Raw genomic sequence first — 24124 nt, 5'->3', positions numbered from 1 at the left:
AGCCGTATAGGCTTTGGCAAATTACTCATCCTCTTTCTGGGACTAAGCTGGTACAGCTGTAGAATGTGACTAATTGAAACTTGTAGAGCATCTTAGGTTAGTTCCTGGCACTTAGTAAATGCTCAGTGAGTGTTAGTTCTTATTGTTATAACCCTCTCCTGCCCCTTAAACATGGAGGGTTTTTTCTCTCCGGAGCTTCTGAAAGGTTTGTGATAAAAACAGAGGAAATGCTTGATCAGAACATTTTCTTGTTAAAATCTTTTAGTTCTCAATTTGCATTGTTCTGAAAAAGGCAAATCTGTAGCAATATATCAACTGTGTCTACATGGAGGAGTTCAAAATACAGCAAAAGGGGCAGATAGTAAATAGTTTAGTTAGGTTTTGCAGGCCACATATGGTCTCTGCCACATCTTTCTTTTCTAACACAATTTTAAAATATAAAAATCATTCTTAGCTTGAGGGTCATACAAAAACAAGCCACCGTCCAGATTTGGCCATGGTTAAATAAAATTTCAACTCCAGGAGCTCCTGGAGAGAAGATGGAGTGTGTTGGTTAACAGTTTTTCACAGGGAAGCACTGACTGCTGATTGCATTAGAGATCCTAGCTATTACCTCATCTACTGTTGTCCAGGCACAAAATCCTGTCCATTCTCCATCCCACCCCCAAATAAATAGCAAACTTCACTCTCCATTCCAACTTATGATTGTTGCCTCAACTCCCTCAGATGTTAGCGTTTTCCTGAATTCTTCAGAACCTCTGTATATAACCTCCTGTCCTTCAATACCCAATCCACCCTTCTCATAGTCAGTAGTCAATTATTTTTCTAAAATACACATCTATCTTCACTTAAGCACATAAAAAAAATCCACGTTGATGTCTTCTGGTTGTTTACAAAAGAGGGTATTCCTAACGGTGCAATTTGTTCAGTGTTGATGGAGGCAAGGAGTTTGAGTGAGAGCGTTGGGAAGAGCACCTTGAAAACCTGACAAAGTCCCATGTCATCTAAACAGTTTGTGCTCTTGAGGGCTACTGGAAGAAGGTTTCAGAGTTTTTCTAAAGCGCATTATCTGGGCTAAGCATTTTTCATCCTTATTTAATGGATTTACATAGGAACTAAAGGGACAAAGCATCTCAATCAAAAACATACCGAATTTAAGTTTGAATTTGAATCCAAGTCTTCAGATCCTGAAGCCAAAGCAATTTCTATTCTTCCTGCTGCAAAGTGGAAGAAATCACTCTGGCAATTGAACTTTTCCAGGGTACAAAATACTATTCTCTAAAGACATTGGCATGTGGAAACTCCCAGGAGGCAGAACCGGTTTTTAAAGTAAGGTCTATGTGGTTAACTTGGAGCTGTAGGCAACCAGCCACCCTATGCCTGTGTTACTTGCTACAGTTTGAAACAAAGTTTATGCCCAAACCAAGTAGCCTAGTGTCTTTCCTCCTGCAAAAATCAAAGGCCTAATTTAGGGACAAATCCTTTTAAAAAACGTTCGCTTGATACTTAATAGAAATTTATCGCAACGTGCAACTAACTAGCGCGATGCCTGAAGCCAGGTGGATTCATATGAAAAGCTGAAGGGATTTTTAAAAATATCTCTCATCAACTGCGCGTGACTCATGAAAACACAAACAAATACGTGAACCTGAAGGCTGTTTTCCTCCTTTGGAGCTTCAAAGCCTCAAATTTTGTACTATTATTTTCAGCATTTAATCAAATTTTGGGGACTAAGAAACACAATTTGGGAGTCCAACCGGGAGAGGCGGCTGCCTGAGGGCGGTGGATTGGCCGCTCCACCAATCACAGGGCAGCACCGGCTTATATAAGTCCCGGGCCCGAGCACTACAGCATTGCAAAACTTGCTCTTTGGATTTTGAATCTCTCTTCCTCTAGCGGGTACTCTCATCACTATGTCGGAAACCGCTCCTGCTGAGACGGCTGCCCCGGCGCCGGTGGAGAAGTCTCCTGCCAAGAAGAAGGCAGCCAAGAAATCCGCGAGCGGTGGCGCAGCTAAGCGCAAGGCTACCGGGCCTCCAGTCTCTGAGCTGATCACTAAGGCGGTGGCCGCCTCCAAGGAGCGCAATGGCCTGTCTTTGGCTGCACTGAAGAAAGCCCTCGCGGCTGGCGGCTACGACGTGGAGAAGAACAACAGCCGCATCAAGTTGGGCCTCAGGAGCCTGGTGAGCAAGGGCACCCTGGTGCAGACCAAGGGCACCGGCGCTTCGGGCTCCTTCAAGCTCAACAAGAAGGCGGCTTCCGGGGAGGCGAAACCCAAGACCAAGAAGGCGGGGGCAGCAAAAGCCAAAAAGCCCGCAGGGGCCACCCCTAAGAAGCCCAAGAAGGCCGCGGGAGCCAAGAAAGCTGTGAAGAAGACCCCCAAGAAGGCCAAGAAGCCCGCGGCCGCTGGTGTCAAGAAAGTGGCTAAGAGCCCCAAGAAGGCCAAAGCTGCCGCCAAGCCGAAGAAGGCTGCCAAGAGCCCCGCCAAACCCAAGGCAGTGAAGCCGAAGGCGGCGAAGCCCAAAGCCTCGAAGCCTAAGGCAGCCAAGCCCAAAGCTGCAAAGGCGAAGAAGGCGGCTCCCAAGAAGAAGTAGGTAGTCGGCGTTTAGGACTGACAAAACCCCAAAGGCTCTTTTCAGAGCCACCCAGAGGTCTCCGAAAATAGCTGTGCACTGAGTCACCTATGCAATCATTGTCACGTTCTCACCGGTTTACACAAGAGCTGTGAAACAGTACATTTTTTTTCTTGACGTGACATAGGTATTCGCAGCTTTTCTCTTGCTTGTGGTCGTTTTAAAGCGAAACTGTTGATGTTCGCTAATGGCATAGTAAGCAAAGTTCAGGCGTTTAAATCCTAAACCCATAGGAGTTAGGAGCCGTTGCCAGTGGCACCCCCTGTAAAACTGTCCCAGAAATCTTGTATGAGTCGGTGACGGTCGCTTTTTAAGATGTTTGAATTCTCGGTGCGTAACAAGGGAGAGGCTGAAATTTGAAAATCCCGCGCCGCGTTACCATTGGGCAATTCCTGCCCAATCGGCAGTCCTACTTAGATATATGTGCCACCTAAATGCCAGTTAATATACTACTTTAGGTGATTGCCTGGCAGTATATGCATCCATATAAGCCACAAGATCTAACCAGGGGAGGAGAGGGGCAAATATCCTATACGTGAACGCTATGGTGCATTTAATATTTTAAAACTAAATCGACACAGAATAGAAAGTTAGCTGGTACAGCTGTGGAGGTATATACTGAATTTTGCTTTTTCTGAACGGATATGTAAAATTGAATTTAGTGCTTGGACACATAAATTGTAAGCTCAACAAAACATTACGTGTTGGTCATTTTTCTTTGACTTTTAAAGTCTATTGCAGTAATCAAGATAAATACCAACTTCTAACTACCCTTACCCATTTCAGGGCCTAATACTGTTCTTTCCTAACAAAATTCCTGTTTTTTGCAGACGCTCCAAGGAAAGCACTATAGTAGGGATCCAAGAATCCTAACATGGCATGTAAAATCTGAATATGAAAAGTTACTCCTTAAAATTACTTGCTAAACTTGTAGAAGAAACGATTTCCTTCTCCCAGTCAACAGTGACAACCAGATTAAGTGAAACTATTGTCCCAGCTCTTCTGTAGAAATAGTAGGTGGCTCTGAAAAGAGCCTTTGGTTCGGAAGAGGTTGTTACTGAGGCCTTACTTGCCCTTGGCTTTGTGGTGGCTCTCGGTCTTCTTGGGCAGCAGCACGGCCTGGATGTTGGGCAGCACACCACCCTGCGCGATGGTCACTTTGCCCAGCAGCTTGTTGAGCTCCTCGTCGTTGCGGATGGCCAGCTGCAGGTGGCGCGGGATGATGCGCGTCTTCTTGTTGTCGCGGGCCGCGTTGCCCGCCAGCTCCAGGATCTCGGCCGTCAGGTACTCCAGCACCGCCGCCAGATACACCGGCGCGCCGGCCCCGACCCGCTCGGCGTAGTTGCCCTTGCGGAGCAGGCGGTGCACTCGGCCCACGGGGAACTGCAGCCCGGCCCGAGAAGAGCGGGTCTTGGCCTTGGCGCGAGCTTTGCCGCCCTGCTTGCCTCGTCCAGACATCGTTGAACAGCACTAAGCAGAGAAAGTAAAATCTGAATTAAACCACTCAAAGCTGCAACACTTATAGTCTTTACTGGGCGCGAAAAGGAAGCTGTGTCATTGGCTAAACTTACGGTTTCACTTAAACCAATGGAACTGTGGTTTTGAAATACTTTATTTTCATTGGACAAATATGTGACGTCATCCAGATTTCACCACCAATCAGACACGTGATTTTGTCAATCACCCTATTTGCATAAGAAACTGTAAATAAAGGGGATACCTACCACCCCACACTCATTCTTTCTTACTTTTCCGTGTCTTTGGCAGTTGCTTTTCGTCATGCCAGAGCCCGCCAAGTCTGCCCCTGCCCCGAAGAAGGGCTCCAAGAAGGCGGTGACCAAAGTCCAGAAGAAGGACGGCAAGAAGCGCAAGCGCAGCCGCAAGGAGAGCTACTCCATCTACGTGTACAAGGTGCTGAAGCAGGTCCACCCCGACACCGGCATCTCGTCCAAGGCCATGGGCATCATGAACTCGTTCGTCAACGACATCTTCGAGCGCATCGCGGGCGAGGCGTCGCGCCTGGCGCATTACAACAAGCGCTCGACCATCACCTCCAGGGAGATCCAGACGGCCGTGCGCCTGCTGCTGCCCGGGGAGCTGGCCAAGCACGCGGTGTCGGAGGGCACCAAGGCCGTCACCAAGTACACCAGCTCCAAGTGAGCCTGCCGGCAACTACCCACAACCCAAAGGCTCTTTTCAGAGCCATCCACGCTTTCTAAAGAGAACTGGCACCCAGTTTATCCCGTTTTAGAGGAAGACAAAGGCAGGTCTTAATCCGAACCCTTTATTGTTCCTAATTTTGTACAAAAGTTAATTTTTGGTCTTGTGTGTTTTAAGTAAGATTTTTTTGTGTGCATTACAAAGATCAAATCCAAAGTGAATTTTGTTGTGCTTATTTCACTTAGTATCCAGACTCAGTGCTGAGAGTCACTGATTAAATTTGTGGCTAAAAGATTTCAAATGCTCTTTCATGTGAAAAAAAAAACCCCTAACAACTCTTAGTGAAAATCATTGGATGAACATCTACTTCCTTTACAGGTTACACCACCATTTTTCATCTCTACCCACCAACAGTAGGATGCCCTGAATATCACACCAGTAATAATTAGTATACTTTTAAAAAATTTTATCCTTGTGCTTCCTGGCTTTTTTTGTGTGTGTATGAGGAAGATTGGCCCTGAGCTAATACCTGTTGCCAATCCTCTTTTTGCTTGAGGAAGATTGTCACTGAGCTAACATCTGTGCCCATCTTCCTCCGTTTGTGTGCGATGCTGCCACAGCATGGCTTGACCAGCGGCGCTCATTCCTCGGTCAGGATCTGAACCTGTGAATCCAGGGCCACCGAAGAGGAGCACAAGAGCTTAACCACTATGCCACTGGGCCGACCCCTTCACTTGCCTTTTAATGTTTCACCACTTTTCAGGATGGCATTTCTGTACACTGATTTTTACATGGTCAAAATTTTTCTTGGGAAAAAAGTTTTAAAATGTAGGTCAGTTTCTTTTCTGAGTCAAGTCAACTCCATGATACATTTCATTGTATTCCCCCCCTCACCTTTTTTTTTTTTTCTATAATAAGGGAGACATTCTAAATGAAATGGCAATCTTTTTGAACTAAGAAAGAGAGAGAGTGGCAGGAGGGCATTTTCCCCCCGAGGGAAGCACAATCTCCCATGTTTAGGCAGGTGTTTTAGAGCTTGTTCAAGAATCAATGTGGGAATACAAGTCCCTACGACTCTAGAGACCATCAGATATTAAGATCTTAAAGTCCAGCATCTTTATTGTCTTTCTAGCTATTACTCAATCTTTTTCCATTAAAGGACAGTAGGCCCTAGAAGGGCTTGTGTGAATAAAAAGCACAAAATTTTGGCTGAACTCTTTGAGCTCAGAGAGCAAAAGACAGAGTTAAGAAACCAAATCCACTGACACAGACTGTGGCTGTCTTCCCTCCAGCCTTGATAAAGTGGCTGGAAACACTTGGATAATAGTAATGAGGTTTAATATTAGTCCATTTCCTTACTACATCAATCAATATCGAATATAAAATTACTACTATTACTGATGCAGTGAAGAAATCAACTAAATTAGGCTCACAAAGGTACAATTATTTCCTGAAATGTACCTTAGAGCTGTTCTCTTGATGTAAAGTCCCTGTTCGTCTACCATCCAAATCCTGTCTTTCCTTCAAAGCCAACCCCAAATCTAATATCCTCTGAAATCTTCCCTGATTATTCCAGTTTGCATTTGTTTCCCTTCTTGAAGCTTCTCTAGAGTTTTTTCTTTCCTGTTTCCTGTTTCAACCTCTTCCACATCCATACACCTTGCCTATGTGCAAACTGGGACCTCCCTCTCTTTCCCGTATCTTTGCAATTTCATCTCCATTAGACCTAATAATTTCAGAAGTGTAATTTATTTCTAAATAGTCTTCTTATAATACTTAACATTTTTGTTTTTGTTTTATAATCCTTTTTTTTCCTTTGGTGAGGAAGATTGCCCTGAGTTAACATATGTTGCCAATCTTCCTCTTTTTGCTTGAAGATTGTCCCTGAGCTAACATCGGTGCCAATCTTCTTCTACTTTGTATGTGGGATGCTGCCAAAGCATGGATTGATGAGCAGTGTGTAGGTCCGAAACCAGAATCTGCACTGCCTGAACCGCAGGTTGTGGAAATGGAGCACGTGAACTTAACCGCTATGCCAATGCTTTTTTAACTGACATTACCTATCTCCTCTATTATGGTTGGTCTATGAGACCTATAGTGGTACCCAGTTTTGAAATTAGGAGACCAATTCCTAAAATATTTGGCCACTTACTTCAAGAGGCCAGCATTTTGACTTCTCTGAAACCCATTTTCAGTATCAGTAAATTGGAGATAACAGCAATTCATAGTCACATGACTATTGGGAGAATGGGTGAAAATGCTTTGTGAGCGCTTTAAGAATTGTGGATTATTATGCACAAATATATTTTTATATATTAAAAATGAATCTTATACATTTATTTAGTATTTGAAAGGGTTAGGACATTTTCACTTACTCATCGAACTGAATCTCAAAGTTCAGCCCATACAGTGTTGACTATAGTTGTTTCCTAGTTCATTTTTAAATTCAGTAAATATTTGTTGGCTACATATTATTTCCCAGAAACTTCTCTAGGCACCGGAATTATAGCAGTGAACTAAACAGAAAAAGAGTCATGGATTCATAGAGTTTATTTTCTCTGATATGTCAATATGGGAACAGACGAACACATAACAAAAAGAGTGTGAGAAGATATTAAATGTTTGGGAGGAAGACAGAGCATAAAATGAAGATAGGGAGTGGTTTTGTGTTTTCCCCTTTAAATAATATAATCACAGAATGCTCATCAAAAAGGTGAAATTTTAACACCTATGAGATGAGGGAGTGTGCCATTGGGGAAGATTATTCTAGGCAGAAAGAAGAAGGAACAAGTAAAGAAGCTCTGTGGTATATCTGAAGTGGGGAGGTGGCAGTGTTGAGGGGTGAGGAATACCTGGTTTTAGTCAAGGCACAGCAGGTGGCCAATGTGGCTGGAATGGAGGGAGCAAGGAAGAAAGTTGTTGGAGGTGGGGTAACTGAGGTAGGAAGGGGGCTTTCCAGAATGTGTAGGACCCTATATGACAGAATAATGGCTTTGGATTTTATTGTGATATATTTCAAATTCTTAGTAGCTGCAGAAAGCTGTGGATTTGGGGTGATCAGCTGTGACTCATCTCAACCCATGATTAAGGACTTCAAAGGGACAACATGCAAGGTGCTCTGTGTGTGAGCATCATTTTGCTTCTTGGCTAAAACCTCCTAGGGAGGTTAGAGGAAAGGAGGATTCCTAGGTTAAGTCAGGGCATCAGGGACCCCAGAGAATTACCAGACCCTTTCCTACAGATATGAGCTCTAGGCCCTTTACTCACAATATTTACTTTTTGTTCCAGAACAGTATCCTTCTCCACAGCCTCCTGAACTGAGCAAATTCTTGTGGGAAAATCACCAATTTTGAACCTGCTTCCAGCTGGGGTCACCAGGGACCACACAAACCGAGGGCCTCTGGCAAATAAGACTGTCTTTCAAATACTAAATGCCATGCCCACCATTTAATACGTATGTCCACTCCTGAATTTTAACTTTTCTGCCACTTTTTTCTTTAACTTTTTCTGGCTGACCTTATTTCCACCTTGTCTCAAGCCAAGAGAGCAAAATCTCTCATATTTCTTGTCATGGTACATTGTCCATAAAACTAGCTAATAATCAAATGACCGCTCTCACTGGATCAGTTACATATTCCCAGTTTCTCATTCCTCTTGCATCCAGTGGTTCATTGGTGGTAGAACTTTGGAAAAAAATATGTCATTGCCTTGCTTCCACCTCAGAGATTGTAATTTAATTGATCAGGAGAGAGGCCTGGGCATCTAGTCTATTTGAAACTCCTCAGATAATGCTAATGGCTATGGGGGTGGAGAGGAACACTGTGCCAACCATTGGAAGTAGCCTCTAAGGTCGCCCAGTGACATCCTGCCTTCTGATATTTGTGCCTTTGTGTAGCCCTTCCCACATTGTACTAGGGTTAGCCAACAAAATATGGCAGAAGTGATGGCACGTCACTTCCAAGGTTAAATAAGAGACTTCCATCTTCATCCCTCACACTCTGTCTTGGATCACTTGCTCCTGAGGAAGGAGAAGGAAGCCAGCCCTTGTCGTAAGTAACCCTACGGAGATGCCCACATGGTGAGGACTGAAGCCTCCAGCCAACAGCCATATGAGAGAGCCTTTTCTTGGACCTTGGGAGGGAGCTCCAGTCCCAGTCAAGCCCTTCTTCCCAGGTTGAACCTCCTCCAAGAAACTTTCCTGATTGCCATGTTCCAGAATAATATTTACTTCTCCAAATTCTTACAGCAGTTAATATTAAATATAGTTTAATGTTATGTTATTATTATTACTTATATACACAATATTATATTTCATATAACTTCACTTATATATTTATAATATATAAATTTTCTATATTATCTAATATAATTAGCATTATATTAATAAGATATAATTTATATATTTATATACCATATCTAGATATATAATTTATTTAGAAATATAAAATGTCATCATAGTATCATTTTGCTATGTACTGTTTTGACATTGCTTACATTGTTTTATTCAGTAGTGTTCACACTTGAGTCATTTGAGTGCCACTTTTACAAATTTTTTTCTTTTTGTTATATCTAGGTACAATCCATACTATTATTTACTTAAGATTTTTCTTTAAATATACTCTTTAGAAGATGAAATCAATTTATTTTAAAAGACAACTTTACATCCCTACTCTAGTGGAAAATTTCTACCTCTGACCATAAACAGAAGGTCAATGTAAAACAATATTTTTAAAATATACATATTATTTAATGCCAGTTTTATGCTGTTTGCTGCCTACTACTTTGAGCCTGAGAGTCGTTCTTTGTCATACAGTTAGAAAAGGGGGGTGAGGAGGTGTTAAAACATGATAGTCAGGCCTTAAAGACCCTCCGCACGAAACTGGCTCTTCTCCAGTTACTTGAAGATTTAAATAGAGTAGGAAAGAGAATGATATATTCACTCTCTGTTGCAACATTTCAAACACCAAAGTCCGGGGACTAGCCCCAGGGCTGAGTGGTTAAGTTCGTGCGCTCGGCAGCAGGCGGCCCAGTGTTTCGTTGGCCTGAATCCTGGGCGCGGAGATGGCACTGCTCATCAAACCACGCTGAGGCAGTGTCCCACATGCCACAACTAGAAGGACCCACAACGAAGAATATACAACTACCTACCGGGGGGCTTTGGGGAGAAAAAGGAAAAAAAAAAAAATAAAATCTTTTAAAAACAAAAACAAAAACAAATACCAAAGTCCACATACTACTTACAACAATTTCCCATGCCCCCAGTGGTACTTCATACAGATCTGGGAAAATGCCAGTTTAATTAATGTATTATTTAATTGAGCCACTATTATATGCCTAACTCAGGAAATATAAAAATATACAACCCAGAGAAGCTCACATTGTGGTGGAACACATAAAAATTATACTTATTTTTATTTCTCACACTATTTAACAAATACTTATTTTCTTGAAAGAAAAAAATCTATACAATGCCTTTTTCGTAGTAACTTTCACATAGGAACCTCATCCAGGTCCAAGAACGTGCTCGGAAGCAGTGTACGTCATCTCATAAAGTCCTTCTGAGAAAACTGGGGCCTTATTATTGGCTCCATTTTGCAGAAAATCAAGAGAATCACAGGCTCGTTAAATTTTCCAAGATACCCAGCCAGCAACCATGGAGTAGAGCATCAGTCTCCAAAGAGTTTCCAGGGCCTGTGCTCCTTCCATCTGTTTAGGCTGCTTGAGTAGCTTCTTTATTAATGTGGACTATCAGAATGACCTGCTTTGGTGCTCTACCCAGTTTTTATATTTTCAGTATTTTATTCTCATTCTTGTTTTTCTCTTGCTTATTGCCCTATACATCTGGAAATTCTTGATTCAGTTTTCTCTAATACATTGCTATTTGTGGGACTACTGAACATCAGAGTTTACAGTATGGCTCTGCACTTAAGGATCTGCCCTCAAGGAAAAAACTGTACAGCGCTTACATCTTGCTTTTGGAATATGGATGAAAAATAACTTTATCAGCTGGCATTTATTAAGTGTGTACTATCTTCTAGACACTGTACGTTCTCTAATTTATTTTTCCAATCCAATGAGGCAAGTACTAGCAGTATCTTAGGTTTACAGACAAACAGACAGATGATTCAGAATGTCACATTATATTAATGTGTTGGCTGCTATATTAGTTTGCTATGGCTGCCACAGCAAGTTACCCCAGACTGGGTGGCTTCAACAATAGGAATTTATTTTCTCACAGTTCTGGAGGCTAGAAGTTCGACATCAAGGAGCCAGCAGGTTTGCTTCCTTCTGAAGGCTGTGCGGGAAGGATCTGCTCCAGGCCTCTCTCCTTGGCTTACAGACGGCCATCTTCTCCCTCTGTCTTCACATGTCTTCCCTCTGTACATGCCTATGCCCAAATGTCCTTTTCTTTAAAGGACACTTTTCATATTGGAGAAGGGCCCACCCTCAAGACCTCATTTTAATTTAATTACCTCTTTAAAGACTCTATTCCCAAATACAGTTACTGTGGCACTGTGGTTAGAACTTCAACATAAAAATGTAGGGGCGGCATGGATATAATTCACCCCGTATCAGCTGCCTTCCTTTAAGTAGAATAGCCATAGAAATCAGGGGTGCTCTGGACTAGGCCTAGCTTTGGTTCTTTGACAAAAAGCAATGAGACTGACAAGAGGAACTAAGAATAAGGAAAAGTTAATGTTTAAACTGCTATTTCAAAAAAATCTATTGAAAATAATTAAACAACATTCGTGTGTCATCTACAGTGATACCTTTTAGTCTTCACGTGCGCAAATCTGGACCGCTACCCTCTGGGAGCGAGAGCATAGAGGGTCTTCCCATTGGGGCTGCTGCTTCAGAGAGATGACTCTCATGGTCTATTTCATGACAGCCTTGAAGGCAGAAATTACGGTTAGATGTGAGATATACTAATAGCTCCATTCAGGGGCCTGGCCCGGTGGTGTAGTGGTTAAGTTCGTACACTCCATCCCGGAGTTTGCAGTTTCAGATCCTGGGTGTGGACCCACACACCGCTCATCAAGCCGTGCTGTGGTGGCAGCCCACATACAAAAAATAGAGGAAGGTGGGCACAGATGTTAGCACAGGGCCAATCTTCCCCACCAATAATAATAATAATAATAATAATAATAATAAAATAATAATAACTCCATCCATTGGGCAAGTTTCTCTCTGCTCTTTGGCAGCACGATTTAGCTGCAAATTGGCACACATTTCAGACAAATGATATACAGGGTGTCTGCAAGCACTATGTGATTGCAATTTTTGAACGTTAACTTTTGGAAAAGTTACATATAGATTTTAGTTTATCTTAATTTCAGTACAATATTCAACAGGGAGACTTTGCTATACATGCTTGTTGCCCTCAGGAAAGGAAAACATTATTAATTGTATGATGATAGGGAGGAGTTATATGACCCTCCAAAGAGAATTTGACCAGAGTTCCCCAAGAAAAAGTTTCCATTTTATTTTTTTCCTGTCCTTGGGAACAAAAGGAGGAAAAACATTTTTTAAGTAAAGAATGGCATCTTATTTGTGCTATTAAAACAAATATGAACAGCTCATCTCCATTTATTTCAAAAGAATTTAGTTTGATGGTATAACAACAGACCACAGAATCTATCATTTTTACAGTGAAGGTCACTGCCATGAGGTTCATAAACAGACTCTGTCATTGATCCTCCAGCTACTTAGACAAAGTACTCCCCTTTTCTGTGCATCAGTTTATTCATCTATAAAATAGATACAGAATGATAGCAGCCTTAAAGGTCTATTGCAGGCCATTCATCACCTTCCTGCAGAGAATGAACTGACGGCAGGGATACTGGAGCAGCAGGGCACAGTGCAGACGAATTTGTATGTATTCTTCTATAGTTCTTAACTCCATCAAATTACAAGTGAAAAGTTATTTAAATTATGGTTTGTAGCTTGTAGAAGTCTGTGGGTGGGAGTAAGCAACTACTGCAGGTTGATACAGCTGAAGAATTAGGCATCCCAACTTAAGAAGTCAGGACGGTATTCAAAGATTTCCCTCCATCTAGATTTTCCAATCCAACAAAAACACATTAGAGGATCATCAGGGCGGCAGAACTGGTGAAGCCATTGTAGATGTCACTCTTAGCTCTCTGATGAACTCAGTGTTCTGATGGCTTGAGAAGAATCGTCTTAGTGCAAGAAGTGGTGGATGTAATTGTAGAAAACAGGGTGGAAGTGAAAGTTCAAGGAAGAAAGATGTGATTAGCAGATAAAAATGTCCTAGTTGGTGAGGTGAAGATGTTTGAGTGGTTGAATGTTAAGCTCCTTGGTGTGGACCCTGCAAAAATATAGAGCCAGAATGAAATGCCTATACTTCAAGAAATTTGACTCAAATATGACATATACTTTTTTAGGTACATCCTATTTCCTTTACCAATAAGGTGGTGGAATTAATCTCTGTGTTTTTAAACTTTGTACTTCACAGACACTTTAACTATAAAAGTTACTGATTTCTTTAAATTTATAAACATGACTTCTTGACTCAACAGTATAGTGTTTAGTCTCTTCCTCTAGTCCTATGACCAGTTATTTATTTACATTCAATTGGCCATCTCTTTTCTTTGGTCATTCACAACTAACTCACCATGGCAACTGATTTGCTAACTTGAGCATCATTAGTGAGAACTTGAGTTAGTACATGAGGAATCCATCCCTGGACCAGAGGGAATGACTGTACCGGCCCATATCAATTTTATACAACTGCATTTTAAAGATTTTAAGGATTGGAAGTCCTAGAGAAATTTAGGTGCTGACGTTCAAAAAGCATGTTAATGACTACTATACTATTGATTATATTTCCAGTAATGGTAGACTAGACAACTCAAATCAACCCTAATGCTTAAAACAACTACAAAACAATCTGATTGAAGGGATCAGGCAGCTATCAAGAGAATGAAGAATTACAGAGCCAAGAATCGGAAAAAGAAGAAAACCCAGAGTATTATGCAGCTGGAAAATAAGACAGAAGGAAAAGCTTCATATGCTGTTATGGAATGATCTTCAAGATATATATTGTCAGTGAAAAAAGCACGTTAGAGAAAATGGTGTGTAAGATGTTACTGTTTATCTAATAGAGGGCTGTTAAGAATACATGCATATATTGCTTATAATTAACAAACAATGGAAAGATAAACCATAGTATGAAAAGTTGACCTTGGGACTACGTAGAATATTTTATGTAATAATAAAACCAAATTTTAAAAGCCCAATCCTCAAACATAAACAGCAAAATGAAGCAAATGGATCTGTGTATCCAGATGGCAACATAAGCACACAGGAAGGAATGTTCCAAATACTTTTAAAAAACAGTAGTTCCAGCATTCCTAGTGTGACATACCCTAAGGCAGAAGCTCTCAAACTGTCCAGTCTCATGACCCATTTACACTCTTAAAAAGTGCTGAGGATCCAAAGACATTGTGTTTCCACAGGTTATAGCTATTGACATTCACCTTATTAGAAATTAAAACTCGGAAAATATTTATCAGTTCATTTTAAAATTACAATAATAAAGCCATTTTAACATATCTATTCTACAAAGATAGCTATATTTTTCAAAATAACAAAAGATTTAGTAAGAAGAGTAGCATTGTTTTACATTTTGCAAATATCTTTAATGTCTGGCTTAATAAAAGAAAAAGATTCTTGTATTTGTTTCTGCATTCAATCTGTTGCAATATAACTGTCAAGTGAAAATGACAGTGGAAAAGGAAAGTAAGTTTCAAGATAATTATGAAAACAATTTTCTCCTCACAGATCCACCAAAAGGGTCTCAGGGACTTTCAGGGTCCCCAGACCACAGTTTGAGAATCACTGCCTTTAGGACAAAAAAGAAAGCAAACCTTTCATTTATTTATTTAGTAACCATATTGTTGGTGGTACCATTGGGGTGGCTGTGTCAGAAGCTGATACACAGGATAATTTGAGAATGCCTCAGGAATTAGAGTTTGGATTCCCAACAAAGGCAGTCATTAAACTGAAATTTGCTCTTCTGAAATGAAATTTCAGTGAGTGAAGCATCAGTGGGTTTCTCAGGGAGCTCTTTTTTGAGCCTTGATCTATAGGACTGCAGGAGGTGGAGCTTTCGCTAATGTAAGTACAACAGAATCTTAATAGCGAGAGAATGGGTGCTCTCTGGGGCGCATGATGCTGATCTCAGCCATGTAGGGATCAATGACCTGGGAAAAGATGAATTGTGAGATGTGCAGTGTGAACTTCATATTCAGTTCATCATAGTATTTGTTCCAATTGATTGTTATCATGGATTCTTGGCTTTTTACATGCTGAATCTATTCCAATTAACAGCGATTTTTCTGTTTAATCTTAATTCTCAGATTAGCACTACTTACACAGTGGGGATTCTTTCAGTCTTTCTTGCCTCTCTCCTGCTCTTTTTTTTTTTTTTTTGTATGGAAGATTGGCAACAGATGTTAGCTCAGGGCCAATATTCCTCTATTTTATGTGAGAGGCGCCACAGCGTGCCTTGGCAAGTGGTGCTAGGTCTGTGCCCGGAATACGGGAATCCCCGGGCACGGAAGCAGAGCCTGTGAATTTAACTACTCCACCACTGGGCCGGCCCCTATTGCTCTAACTCTTTTTATTGTTAATCCAGAGATCTGAGATCATCCTTGCTTTCAGTCAGTATGATGTCCTAGACTCATCGGGAATTCCCTTGCCTCAAAACTTGTAATCAGTTCCTCTTCAAGGACTTTAGCTTCTTGCACAGAGAGAGAAATCTCCATAGCAGGGTTTATGTTCGATTATTCTGCACGAGTGCTGATGTACCCAGCTAGCTCAGGGGACTTTGAGACCACTTTAATGACAGATTAAAAATACTGTTTGTAAAGGCTAAGTGCATGTTACCCTTTACACTGAAAGTTTTTTATCTTGTCCTAGCATAAAATACTTTTTTAATCTAACTCATTTTTCTTCCTGAGCTAACAGCTTCGAAAAAATTTTAGAAAGCATACAATGGACTCTTATCCAGGTACATATTAAAAGAATTCTCATGATACATTAAGAATTTTAATATTCCACTTTGATGGGCTAGCCCAGTGGTGTAGCTGTTAAGTTCCAGTGCTCACTTGGGGGCCCTGGGTTCTCCAGTTTGGATCCCGGGTGCAGACCTACACACCACTCGTCAAGCCATGCTGTGGCAGCATCACACATAGAACCAGAAGGACATACAACTAGGATATACAACTATGTACTGGGGCTTTGGGGAGAAAAAACCCCCCAAAACCATTGCCATAATATTCCACTTTGAGCTTTTGCAAAAATTAATATAGTCCACAGCTAATAAATATGAGAATACTCTTACTATGGTGGGGTTTTTTTTCAATGTATAGTTCCAAATGATTCTCCCTGTCATTATCATCTGCACACCAGTTATTTCTAAAAAATGGAATTTTAACATTTCTAACCACTCTTACTCCAAGAGGACACCAAAAAATACAAAGGCCTTGAGTGTCCTGTTTCTGATTATTCCATTAATTCCACTAAATATGTATATGTAAAATATATGTATAATATCTATATTTCAGTGTATGTTTGAATGCATAAAGTGCATTTTGCTTCATGGACTATATAGCTAAAATTTGGAAGGATAGGATCTATCTATACTCCCCTTCTCCCTACTGTTCTGTACCATGAGCATGAAGTATTTGGAGACTGGACAGACTATGCCTCTGTGTTTTTTGGCACCTTCTTGGAATAAGAATTTTGTAAAAATTATAATATAAAATATTTTAGTGTATATGTCTACAAATAATACATATTTTATATGTATATATTATATACATCATAAATATATGCACATATATAAGCACATATGCACTCATAATGATTTTAATTGCAGGCAGCATTGAATTTCAATTTCTTAAGGCTTTTGCCAAATACAAATACATTAACACATACAGAATACCTTAATATTCCACTGATTTATTTTCAAGACGTCAGTTAAAAATGTTGGAAACAAACAAGTAAATTAAGATGAAGCTACAGTGAAATCAAATTAATAAAGAATTATTTTTAAAAGGCTGGTGTTACATTTATACAATGGTATCTTTCAAATTTGAGTGGGAGAATTTTATATGGTTCCATATTCTCAAAACACTGTTTCACAAGAACCAACTGGTAAAAGACACTGGTATATTTGGATTATAACATATTTTAGATGCAGCTCCATATTTACATCACATATACATACCCCTAATATTAATTAAAGTGCAACTTGATAGTTTTCTTTTTGTTAGACAAGCGCGGGAACTTCAGACACTCACCATCATCAAACATTTAGTTCTATGCTGATCCTGAATATTTGCATGAATAGGCCATCCTTATACTCTCAATTTTATACTCTGTATTGCTTTCACAATTAAAGCAGACATGATATAAAAAATCATTTTTAAAGAATTAAAACACATCAAAAATGTCAATTTATTAATGGATCTGTTCTTCATTCTAAGCATCTGAGGAAATCCTCTGGGAAATATTTTGTTTCTATGTTTTATTATAACATATGTTAAAATTATTCTTTTTAAAGTCATGTCTAATATAAAAATTCAGAAATTTGGAATTATAAACAAATTATAAAGGAATATTATTTATTTTAATAAGCACATTAATTAATAATTTAACTGTTACATTAATTGATTTGATTGAACTATCAATTTAATTAATTTATTGAGATAATTAATATTCATTACTTTGATATAATATACATTTTATATAATATTATATATTATAAATAATTATAAATAAATTATAAATACAGTTTCCAAAAAGATATAGTCCAGACCTATTCAATCTGAATGTGAGACGAAGATTCAAAGTAGTGTGCCTCTTCCCCGGTCTCAAGACCTTAGCCTTGAGAGACTTTTCACGGTAGGCAGTCATTTACATCTTGCCATATGGCAAATTAAACATATTAAGTCACCTATATATTTTCATAGGCAGTTTGAACAAACAGGAAATTTGGCATCAAGTGGTCAATTGGTAGAATAGCATATGTTTTGTTGTTCTTGAGTGACAAGATAGTTCAGAAGTCAACTAGCTAAATACGTAAGAAATGCATAAACAACTATATGTTGCTTTATCTTTGCCTTTTTTTTTAAGACTTTATTTTAGGTTCACAGCAAAATTAAGAGGAAGGTACAGAGATTTCCCATATACTTTTTGTCCCCACATATGCATAGCCTCCCTCATTATCAACATCTCTCACCACGATGGTACATTTGTTATAACTGATGGACCTACGCTGACACATCACAATCTCCCAAAGTTCATAATACATTAAGCTTCCCTCTTAGTGTTGTACATTCTGTGGTTTGGACAAATGTATAATGAAATGTATCCATCATTATAGTATCATATAGAATTTTTTTTCTAAAGATTGACACCTGAGCTAACAACTGTTGCCAATCTTCTTTTTTTTTTTTCTGCTTTTTAATCCCCAAATCTCCTCAGTGCATAGTTGTGTATTTTCACTTGTAGGTCCTTCTTGTTGTGGCACGTGGGATGCCACCTCAACGTGGCCTGATGAGTGGTGCCATGTCCGCCCCCAGGATCCAAACCAGCGAAACCCTGGGCCGCAGGAAATAGAGTGCGCCAACTTAACCACTCGGCCATGGGGCTGGCCTCTCATATAGAATATTTTCACTGCCCTAAAAATCTATTCTCCACCAATTCATCTCTCCCTCCCCCCAAACGCCTAGTAACCATTGATCTTTTCACTGCCTCTATAGTTTTTGCCTTTCTCAACATATCATACAGTTGGAATCATATAGTATGTAGCATTTTCAGATTGGTTTCTTCCACTACTAATATACATTTAAAGTTCCTCCATGTCTTCTCATGGCTTCACATCTCATTTCTTTTTAGCACTGAATGATACTCCATTGTCTGAATGCACCACAGTTAATATTTATCCATTCACCTACTGAAGGACATCTTTGTTGCTTCCAAGTTTTGGTAATTATGAATAAAGCTGCTATAAACATCCACGTGCAGGTTTTGCATGTACACAAGCTTCAACTCCTTTGGGTGAATATCAAGGAGCACACTGCTGGATAGTATTGTTTAATAAACTACATTAAGCATTGACCTCACAGGTCATCCATGAACACAGGTTGCAACCCCCACTGCTTCTCCAAATGGCTGCACTAGGACCTGGCCTGAGTCTCTGCCCTTGGGTCTTGAAATTTAAAGGTTCGCCTCAAATTAATATCCTTGGCATCCCAGTGTAACCTTACAGCTTTTCACAATTTCTCCATCAAAAATAATTGCTTATTTCTAATGTAAACACAGACCTTTGGCTGAGGCTCTTAAGTTATTCTTCCTTCTATCAGGTGTGGGAATTGTTACAAACCTGCAGTGGGTGGGGTTATTTGTCCTCAGAGTCTATCCCCATCTAGTTCTTAGCATTGTTCTTTGCATTTTTAGGCCCTTAATAAACCCTTAATTTGAATCAGTCACATCATTGACCCCTAGGAATACTTATGTGAGTGTTCAACTCTATAGGAGTTGATAGAAATTTTTTTTTTTTCCTTTTTCTCCCCAAAGCCCCCCGGTACATAGTTGTGTATTCTTCGTTGTGGGTTCTTCTACTTGTGGCATGTGGGACGCTGCCTCAGCGTGGTCTGATGAGCAGTGCCATGTCCGCGCCCAGGATTCGAACTAACGAAACACTGGGCCGCCTGCAGCGGAGCGCGCGAACTTAACCACTCAGCCACGGGGCCAGCCCCTGATAGAAATTTTTTATCACTATTCAGGTCTGGAAAAATTTCCTTGTGTTTTTGTTAATTTGTTTGTTTTTTACTACCACACCTCTTCTTTACTTCACGAAGTCTCCCAACAGGCAGCATTTTTATGATTTAGTGACAATATCAGAAAAGGTGAACCTCTGAAATAGAAGTTAAAAGGTGTTAGGAAATGGATAAACTAGTCATCTGTAGAAGCAATACCCATTTGAGAAGGTTTGGATATTTTTGGAGGATGAGATGCGTGCGTGTTCCGCATCAGGGAATCTAAAATGTAACTAAGATAAGTGGTAGCCAAATTAAAGTGCCCAATATAATGTCATAACTGAAGGATGGTAAACTACATGGAATCTAGACAGGAGTAAAAAAAGAGTTAAGCTTTGTCAGTACATTTTGAACAATCTCCGTGGAAGGAAGTGCTGTTTCCAATGACAAAAACATAAATTTCTCTAGGCTGAACAAAGGCCATTTTCAGGTGACATAACTTGGAAAAACTGTCCTTCAGAGTCTCTGATCTATTTCTATGCTCCAATCAGTTCCCTTTCTGTTCTATAAATTGTTCTTTAGGGAAAAAAAATAATTGACCTAAAATTATTTGGGGCAAATCACATGAATTCTTGAAGATACTAAGTATAAACCCCAGTGTAAAACAATAAAGTGACATCCAGGTTTGGATTAGCTCAAATCAATTTCCCAAGGCTGATCAATGATGGCATAAATTAATCAAGATAACTTCAGCAACAAAGGGTTAGACCCTTACCTTAGCTCACCAAGGTGCAAATAACCCACAAAATCTAGCTTTGAGTTTTTTTTTTAAATTTTTCTCACCCTCTCTTTTAGAAATTTTAACTTTCTAACTACTGGAGTGTAATGAACTTGACATGTAAACCTTGTATAGAGGGGCCACCAATTTCTTCTGCATGCTCCTTTCTATTCTGCCCACAGGCTTTAGCCGGCCCCTCCTTCATATTCTTCTAGACATCTTCCCCGCTGACAATTCCAAGTCATCAAGCACTCTCTGATAGACCAAACTTATATATATATGTGAATATATGTATATATGAATACCTATATATATATATATATATGACTATATGGAGAAAATATATATATATATATATCCTGGGCCTGGAGAATGTGTTTAGGTAACTTAATCTCTCTAAATGCTCTTCCCATTTCCTCTCCTGAATTTCATCTGCTGTTTCCTCATTCTGTAAAACAAAACAATATCAGAATTTTCTGCCAATGATCTGAATTAATGGATGAATGGACAGGATCAAAGGCACATGTACTCTGAAAAGTAGTGATGAAAAAAACCCCAAATGTATGGCGAGTATACTGTCCTCAAATATCTTGAGAGGGACATGGTAGGAGAGAAGATACATAAATGAAAAAGTATAATTTCTCTTCTAACAGAATTGAGGGAGGGATATACATACATATATATTTAAATACATAAAATATATACAAAATACACACATGCACATGTATATATACACACCGCCATCAGGGAGCTGTCACAGAGATTTTGAGAAGCTGTATAAACAGGAAGTTTACAAGAGCTAGAGGAGCTGGAGGAGCTGGAGGGGGCAGCTACTGACTCTAACTGTAGCCAAAATCTTGAGTGTTTTAAGTCCACAGGCCATTTTAATGACCTCTGTCTTCCTTTTCTCCTACTCTTTAAAAGAATGTTAATATTATCTAGAGAAACACTATTAGGTTCTCACGTATGAACTTTCCTTTTTGACAAATATACGATGCCTAGAAGTTGTTTCTATACACAGGTTGTTTCCCTCTCTATTCTATTTTTCAGCACAGTATCTGATACATAAAGGGAATCCATGTAACGTCCACTTAAAGTATAAAGCAAAGTACATAAAACACTCATGATAGAACTGCTAATCCCAAATCTAGAATGTCGGCGTATTTACTGTTTTTTCCCTATCCCCTTGCTCTGCCTTTATCCCTGAGGTACCCACTGCCTGATATTTTAAAAAATTTATTCATGAAGTTCTCTTTAACAGATACTTTGGTTCTATTTTTGAGCTTTATAAAATGTTATATATGAAACTTCTGAGATTTATGTTTCTGAAATTCAGCCAAGTACTGTGTATTTCAATTATTTTCTCTGCTATATGATATCCCATTGTGTGAATATACCTCAATAAATGTGTTTGTTCTTTTGGCCATGAACGTGTGGTTGCTTCTATTTTGCTGTTAAGAATAACGCTACTCCATTTTGTATGTCTCCTGTTGCGTGTGCACACAATATTCTCATGTAAACACCTCAGAGTGAAATTATCAGTGGAGTGTTGTAACTGGATAAAAGGTATCGTCAAAAACCTTCAGCTGATACGGTTCAATGTGGAAGCGTTTCCATGCCGTTTTCCGGCAAAAACCCAATAGTTTTAAATATGCCATTCCTGAGGGCTTAAAATGGAGATGGATTTTGACTTCCTGAATTGGCGAGGGGGTGAGGGAACAGCCCTTCTCCTGCTCTACTTCCCAGTTTCTTAAAATTTCTTCCACTTAATAGAGAAATAGTAAATGCAAGTCACACAGAGAGAAAAATATGCAGCAGACCCTGACACAAAGGGTAGCGAGTAAAACCTAACCCCTTTCGTAGGGGAATTTCACTCAGAGAAATGAGGAGAGGGTGAAATGGCAGATTTCCTACCACAAAGCCACACTTCCCAGAATTCTCCCAATTAGGACAGACTCGCAAAGGGAAATCGGTGGTTAATTTCAAACTGCCCGCGCAGCGTCTGGATTGGCTCTCGGTGTCAACGCGGCGCCTGACTGACGCGTAAATTGGGTTCACTTCCATTTTTTTTCTTCTGCCTTTCTAAGTTAGTATGTGGCAAATACAAAGTCAGGGAAAGGGAAGAGAGCCACCACAGCCCCCAAACGTAAACTCAAATAATTGAGACGATCTGTATGTTTCTTAGAGTGTGCCAAGCGCTTCATTAGTTCAGGCACGCGGCAAAATGAAGGACAGCGCTCAAGGAATTGCTGGCGAAAACTTCTGCTAGGGTAACATTTTTAAAGGTGAGCGGATTTTGTTTGGGGACAAAGGGTACATTGTTTTTCTTTACTACATTTATCTAATGAACGCGATGCTTGTTCATAAATGTCTCGAGCGTTGCTGCATCACGTACATTGTAGTGAAAAACTCGAACAAGATCAAGATGTGGAAACGCGGAAACGGTTCCTCTGTAGCAAATAAGAAACACTTACCGCTGTAAAAAGCGAGTGCCAGTTCTCTTTGGAATACTGAGTGGCTCTGAAAAGAGCCTTTGGGGTGTGGGCCTAGCTTGACGAGTCACTCCGCTGCAGACGGGCTCACTTGGAGCTGGTGTACTTGGTGACGGCCTTGGTGCCCTCGGACACGGCGTGCTTGGCCAGCTCCCCGGGCAGCAGCAGGCGCACGGCCGTCTGGATCTCCCTGGAGGTGATGGTCGAGCGCTTGTTGTAATGCGCCAGGCGCGACGCCTCGCCCGCGATGCGCTCGAAGATGTCGTTGACGAACGAGTTCATGATGCCCATGGCCTTGGACGAGATGCCGGTGTCGGGGTGGACCTGCTTCAGCACCTTGTACACGTAGACGGAGTAGCTCTCCTTGCGGCTGCGCTTGCGCTTCTTGCCGTCCTTCTTCTGCGCCTTGGTCACCGCCTTCTTGGAGCCCTTCTTCGGAGCAGGGGCCGACTTAGAAGGTTCAGGCATGGTCGACAACGATGGCAGGAACACCAGAGGGTAATAAGAAGAATGAGTATGAGACTGTAAATGTCCTCTTCATTCACTGCTTCTTATACAAAGAAGGCAGTGAATAAAGTCCTGTCTCTGATTGGTGGAGAATCCTTGAAACGTCATGTTGATTTTGCCCAATCAAAATAAACGTATTTCAAAACCACGATTCCATTGGTTTAAGTGAAATTGTAGTTTTAGCCAATAGTACACTTTCATTTTCGCGCCCAGTAAAGACTATAAGTAATGTAGCTCTGGTTGGCTCAATTCAGACATTAGCCTGGTCAGTGGTTACACCCTCATCATGTCCGGACGAGGCAAGCAGGGCGGCAAAGCTCGCGCCAAGGCCAAGACCCGCTCTTCTCGAGCTGGTCTGCAGTTCCCCGTGGGCCGAGTGCACCGCCTGCTCCGCAAGGGCAACTACTCCGAACGGGTGGGGGCCGGTGCTCCCGTTTACCTGGCGGCGGTGCTGGAGTACCTGACGGCCGAGATCCTGGAGCTGGCGGGCAACGCGGCCCGCGACAACAAGAAGACGCGCATCATCCCGCGCCACCTGCAGCTGGCCATCCGCAACGACGAGGAGCTCAACAAGCTGCTGGGCAAAGTGACCATCGCGCAGGGTGGTGTGCTGCCCAACATCCAGGCCGTGCTGCTGCCCAAGAAGACCGAGAGCCACCACAAGGCCAAGGGCAAGTAGAAGTCTGGCATAGCGTGCAGCTTATATCTCCTGTCCAAACCAAAAGGCTCTTTTCAGAGCCAACCACTTTATCACAAAAGTGA

General features: G+C 40.7%; 5 protein-coding genes across 7 annotated transcripts in view; 3 read left to right on the top strand and 2 right to left on the bottom strand.

Moving 5' to 3' along the window:
* H2AC16 (H2A clustered histone 16) overlaps positions 1 to 24124 on the bottom strand; it is a 47700-nt gene that overhangs the window by 16235 nt on the left and 7341 nt on the right. For 2 of the 3 annotated variants that reach the window (XR_011429658.1, XR_011429657.1), the window contains exon 2: positions 3707 to 4103. Coding sequence is in view for 1 of the 3 variants with exons in the window: in XM_070244349.1 (XP_070100450.1) it covers positions 3703 to 4103 (401 nt within the window). In the remaining 2 variants the exon portion in view is untranslated. Of the gene's footprint in view, positions 1 to 3702; positions 4104 to 24124 lie in introns of all 3 variants that reach the window. The other variant, XM_070244349.1, reaches the window with a different exon arrangement.
* On the top strand, positions 1859 to 2648 carry H1-5 (H1.5 linker histone, cluster member). Its single transcript, XM_001505032.5, has one exon. The coding sequence runs from the start codon at positions 1914 to 1916 to the stop codon at positions 2592 to 2594; it is 681 nt and encodes a 226-aa protein (XP_001505082.1). The 5' UTR covers positions 1859 to 1913; the 3' UTR covers positions 2595 to 2648.
* H2BC16 (H2B clustered histone 16) lies at positions 3922 to 4842 on the top strand. The gene has a single exon (XM_001494338.7). The coding sequence runs from the start codon at positions 4413 to 4415 to the stop codon at positions 4791 to 4793; it is 381 nt and encodes a 126-aa protein (XP_001494388.2). The 5' UTR covers positions 3922 to 4412; the 3' UTR covers positions 4794 to 4842.
* H2BC15 (H2B clustered histone 15) lies at positions 12252 to 23379 on the bottom strand. Its single transcript, XM_003363786.5, has 2 exons — positions 22838 to 23379; positions 12252 to 13122 (listed from the first exon to the last, which is right to left on the bottom strand). Exon 1 carries the CDS (start codon positions 23321 to 23323, stop codon positions 22943 to 22945), a length of 381 nt encoding a protein of 126 aa, XP_003363834.1. The 5' UTR covers positions 23324 to 23379; the 3' UTR covers positions 12252 to 13122; positions 22838 to 22942.
* Positions 23429 to 24107, top strand: H2AC15 (H2A clustered histone 15). Its single transcript, XM_070244350.1, has one exon. The coding sequence runs from the start codon at positions 23649 to 23651 to the stop codon at positions 24039 to 24041; it is 393 nt and encodes a 130-aa protein (XP_070100451.1). The 5' UTR covers positions 23429 to 23648; the 3' UTR covers positions 24042 to 24107.

The sequence above is a fragment of the Equus caballus genome, chromosome 20, assembly GCF_041296265.1.
Source record: "Equus caballus isolate H_3958 breed thoroughbred chromosome 20, TB-T2T, whole genome shotgun sequence".
NCBI classification, from domain to species: Eukaryota; Metazoa; Chordata; class Mammalia; order Perissodactyla; family Equidae; genus Equus; species Equus caballus.
Note: the sequence above shows the minus strand (reverse complement) of the source record. Positions and strands in the feature narration are given on the sequence as shown.

Coding starts and splice junctions, on each gene's coding strand:
- H1-5 (XM_001505032.5), top strand. CDS start 1,914: ATGTCGGAAACCGCTCCTGCTGAGACGGCTGCCCCGGCGCCGGTGGAG.
- H2BC16 (XM_001494338.7), top strand. CDS start 4,413: ATGCCAGAGCCCGCCAAGTCTGCCCCTGCCCCGAAGAAGGGCTCCAAG.
- H2BC15 (XM_003363786.5), bottom strand. CDS start 23,323: ATGCCTGAACCTTCTAAGTCGGCCCCTGCTCCGAAGAAGGGCTCCAAG.
- H2AC15 (XM_070244350.1), top strand. CDS start 23,649: ATGTCCGGACGAGGCAAGCAGGGCGGCAAAGCTCGCGCCAAGGCCAAG.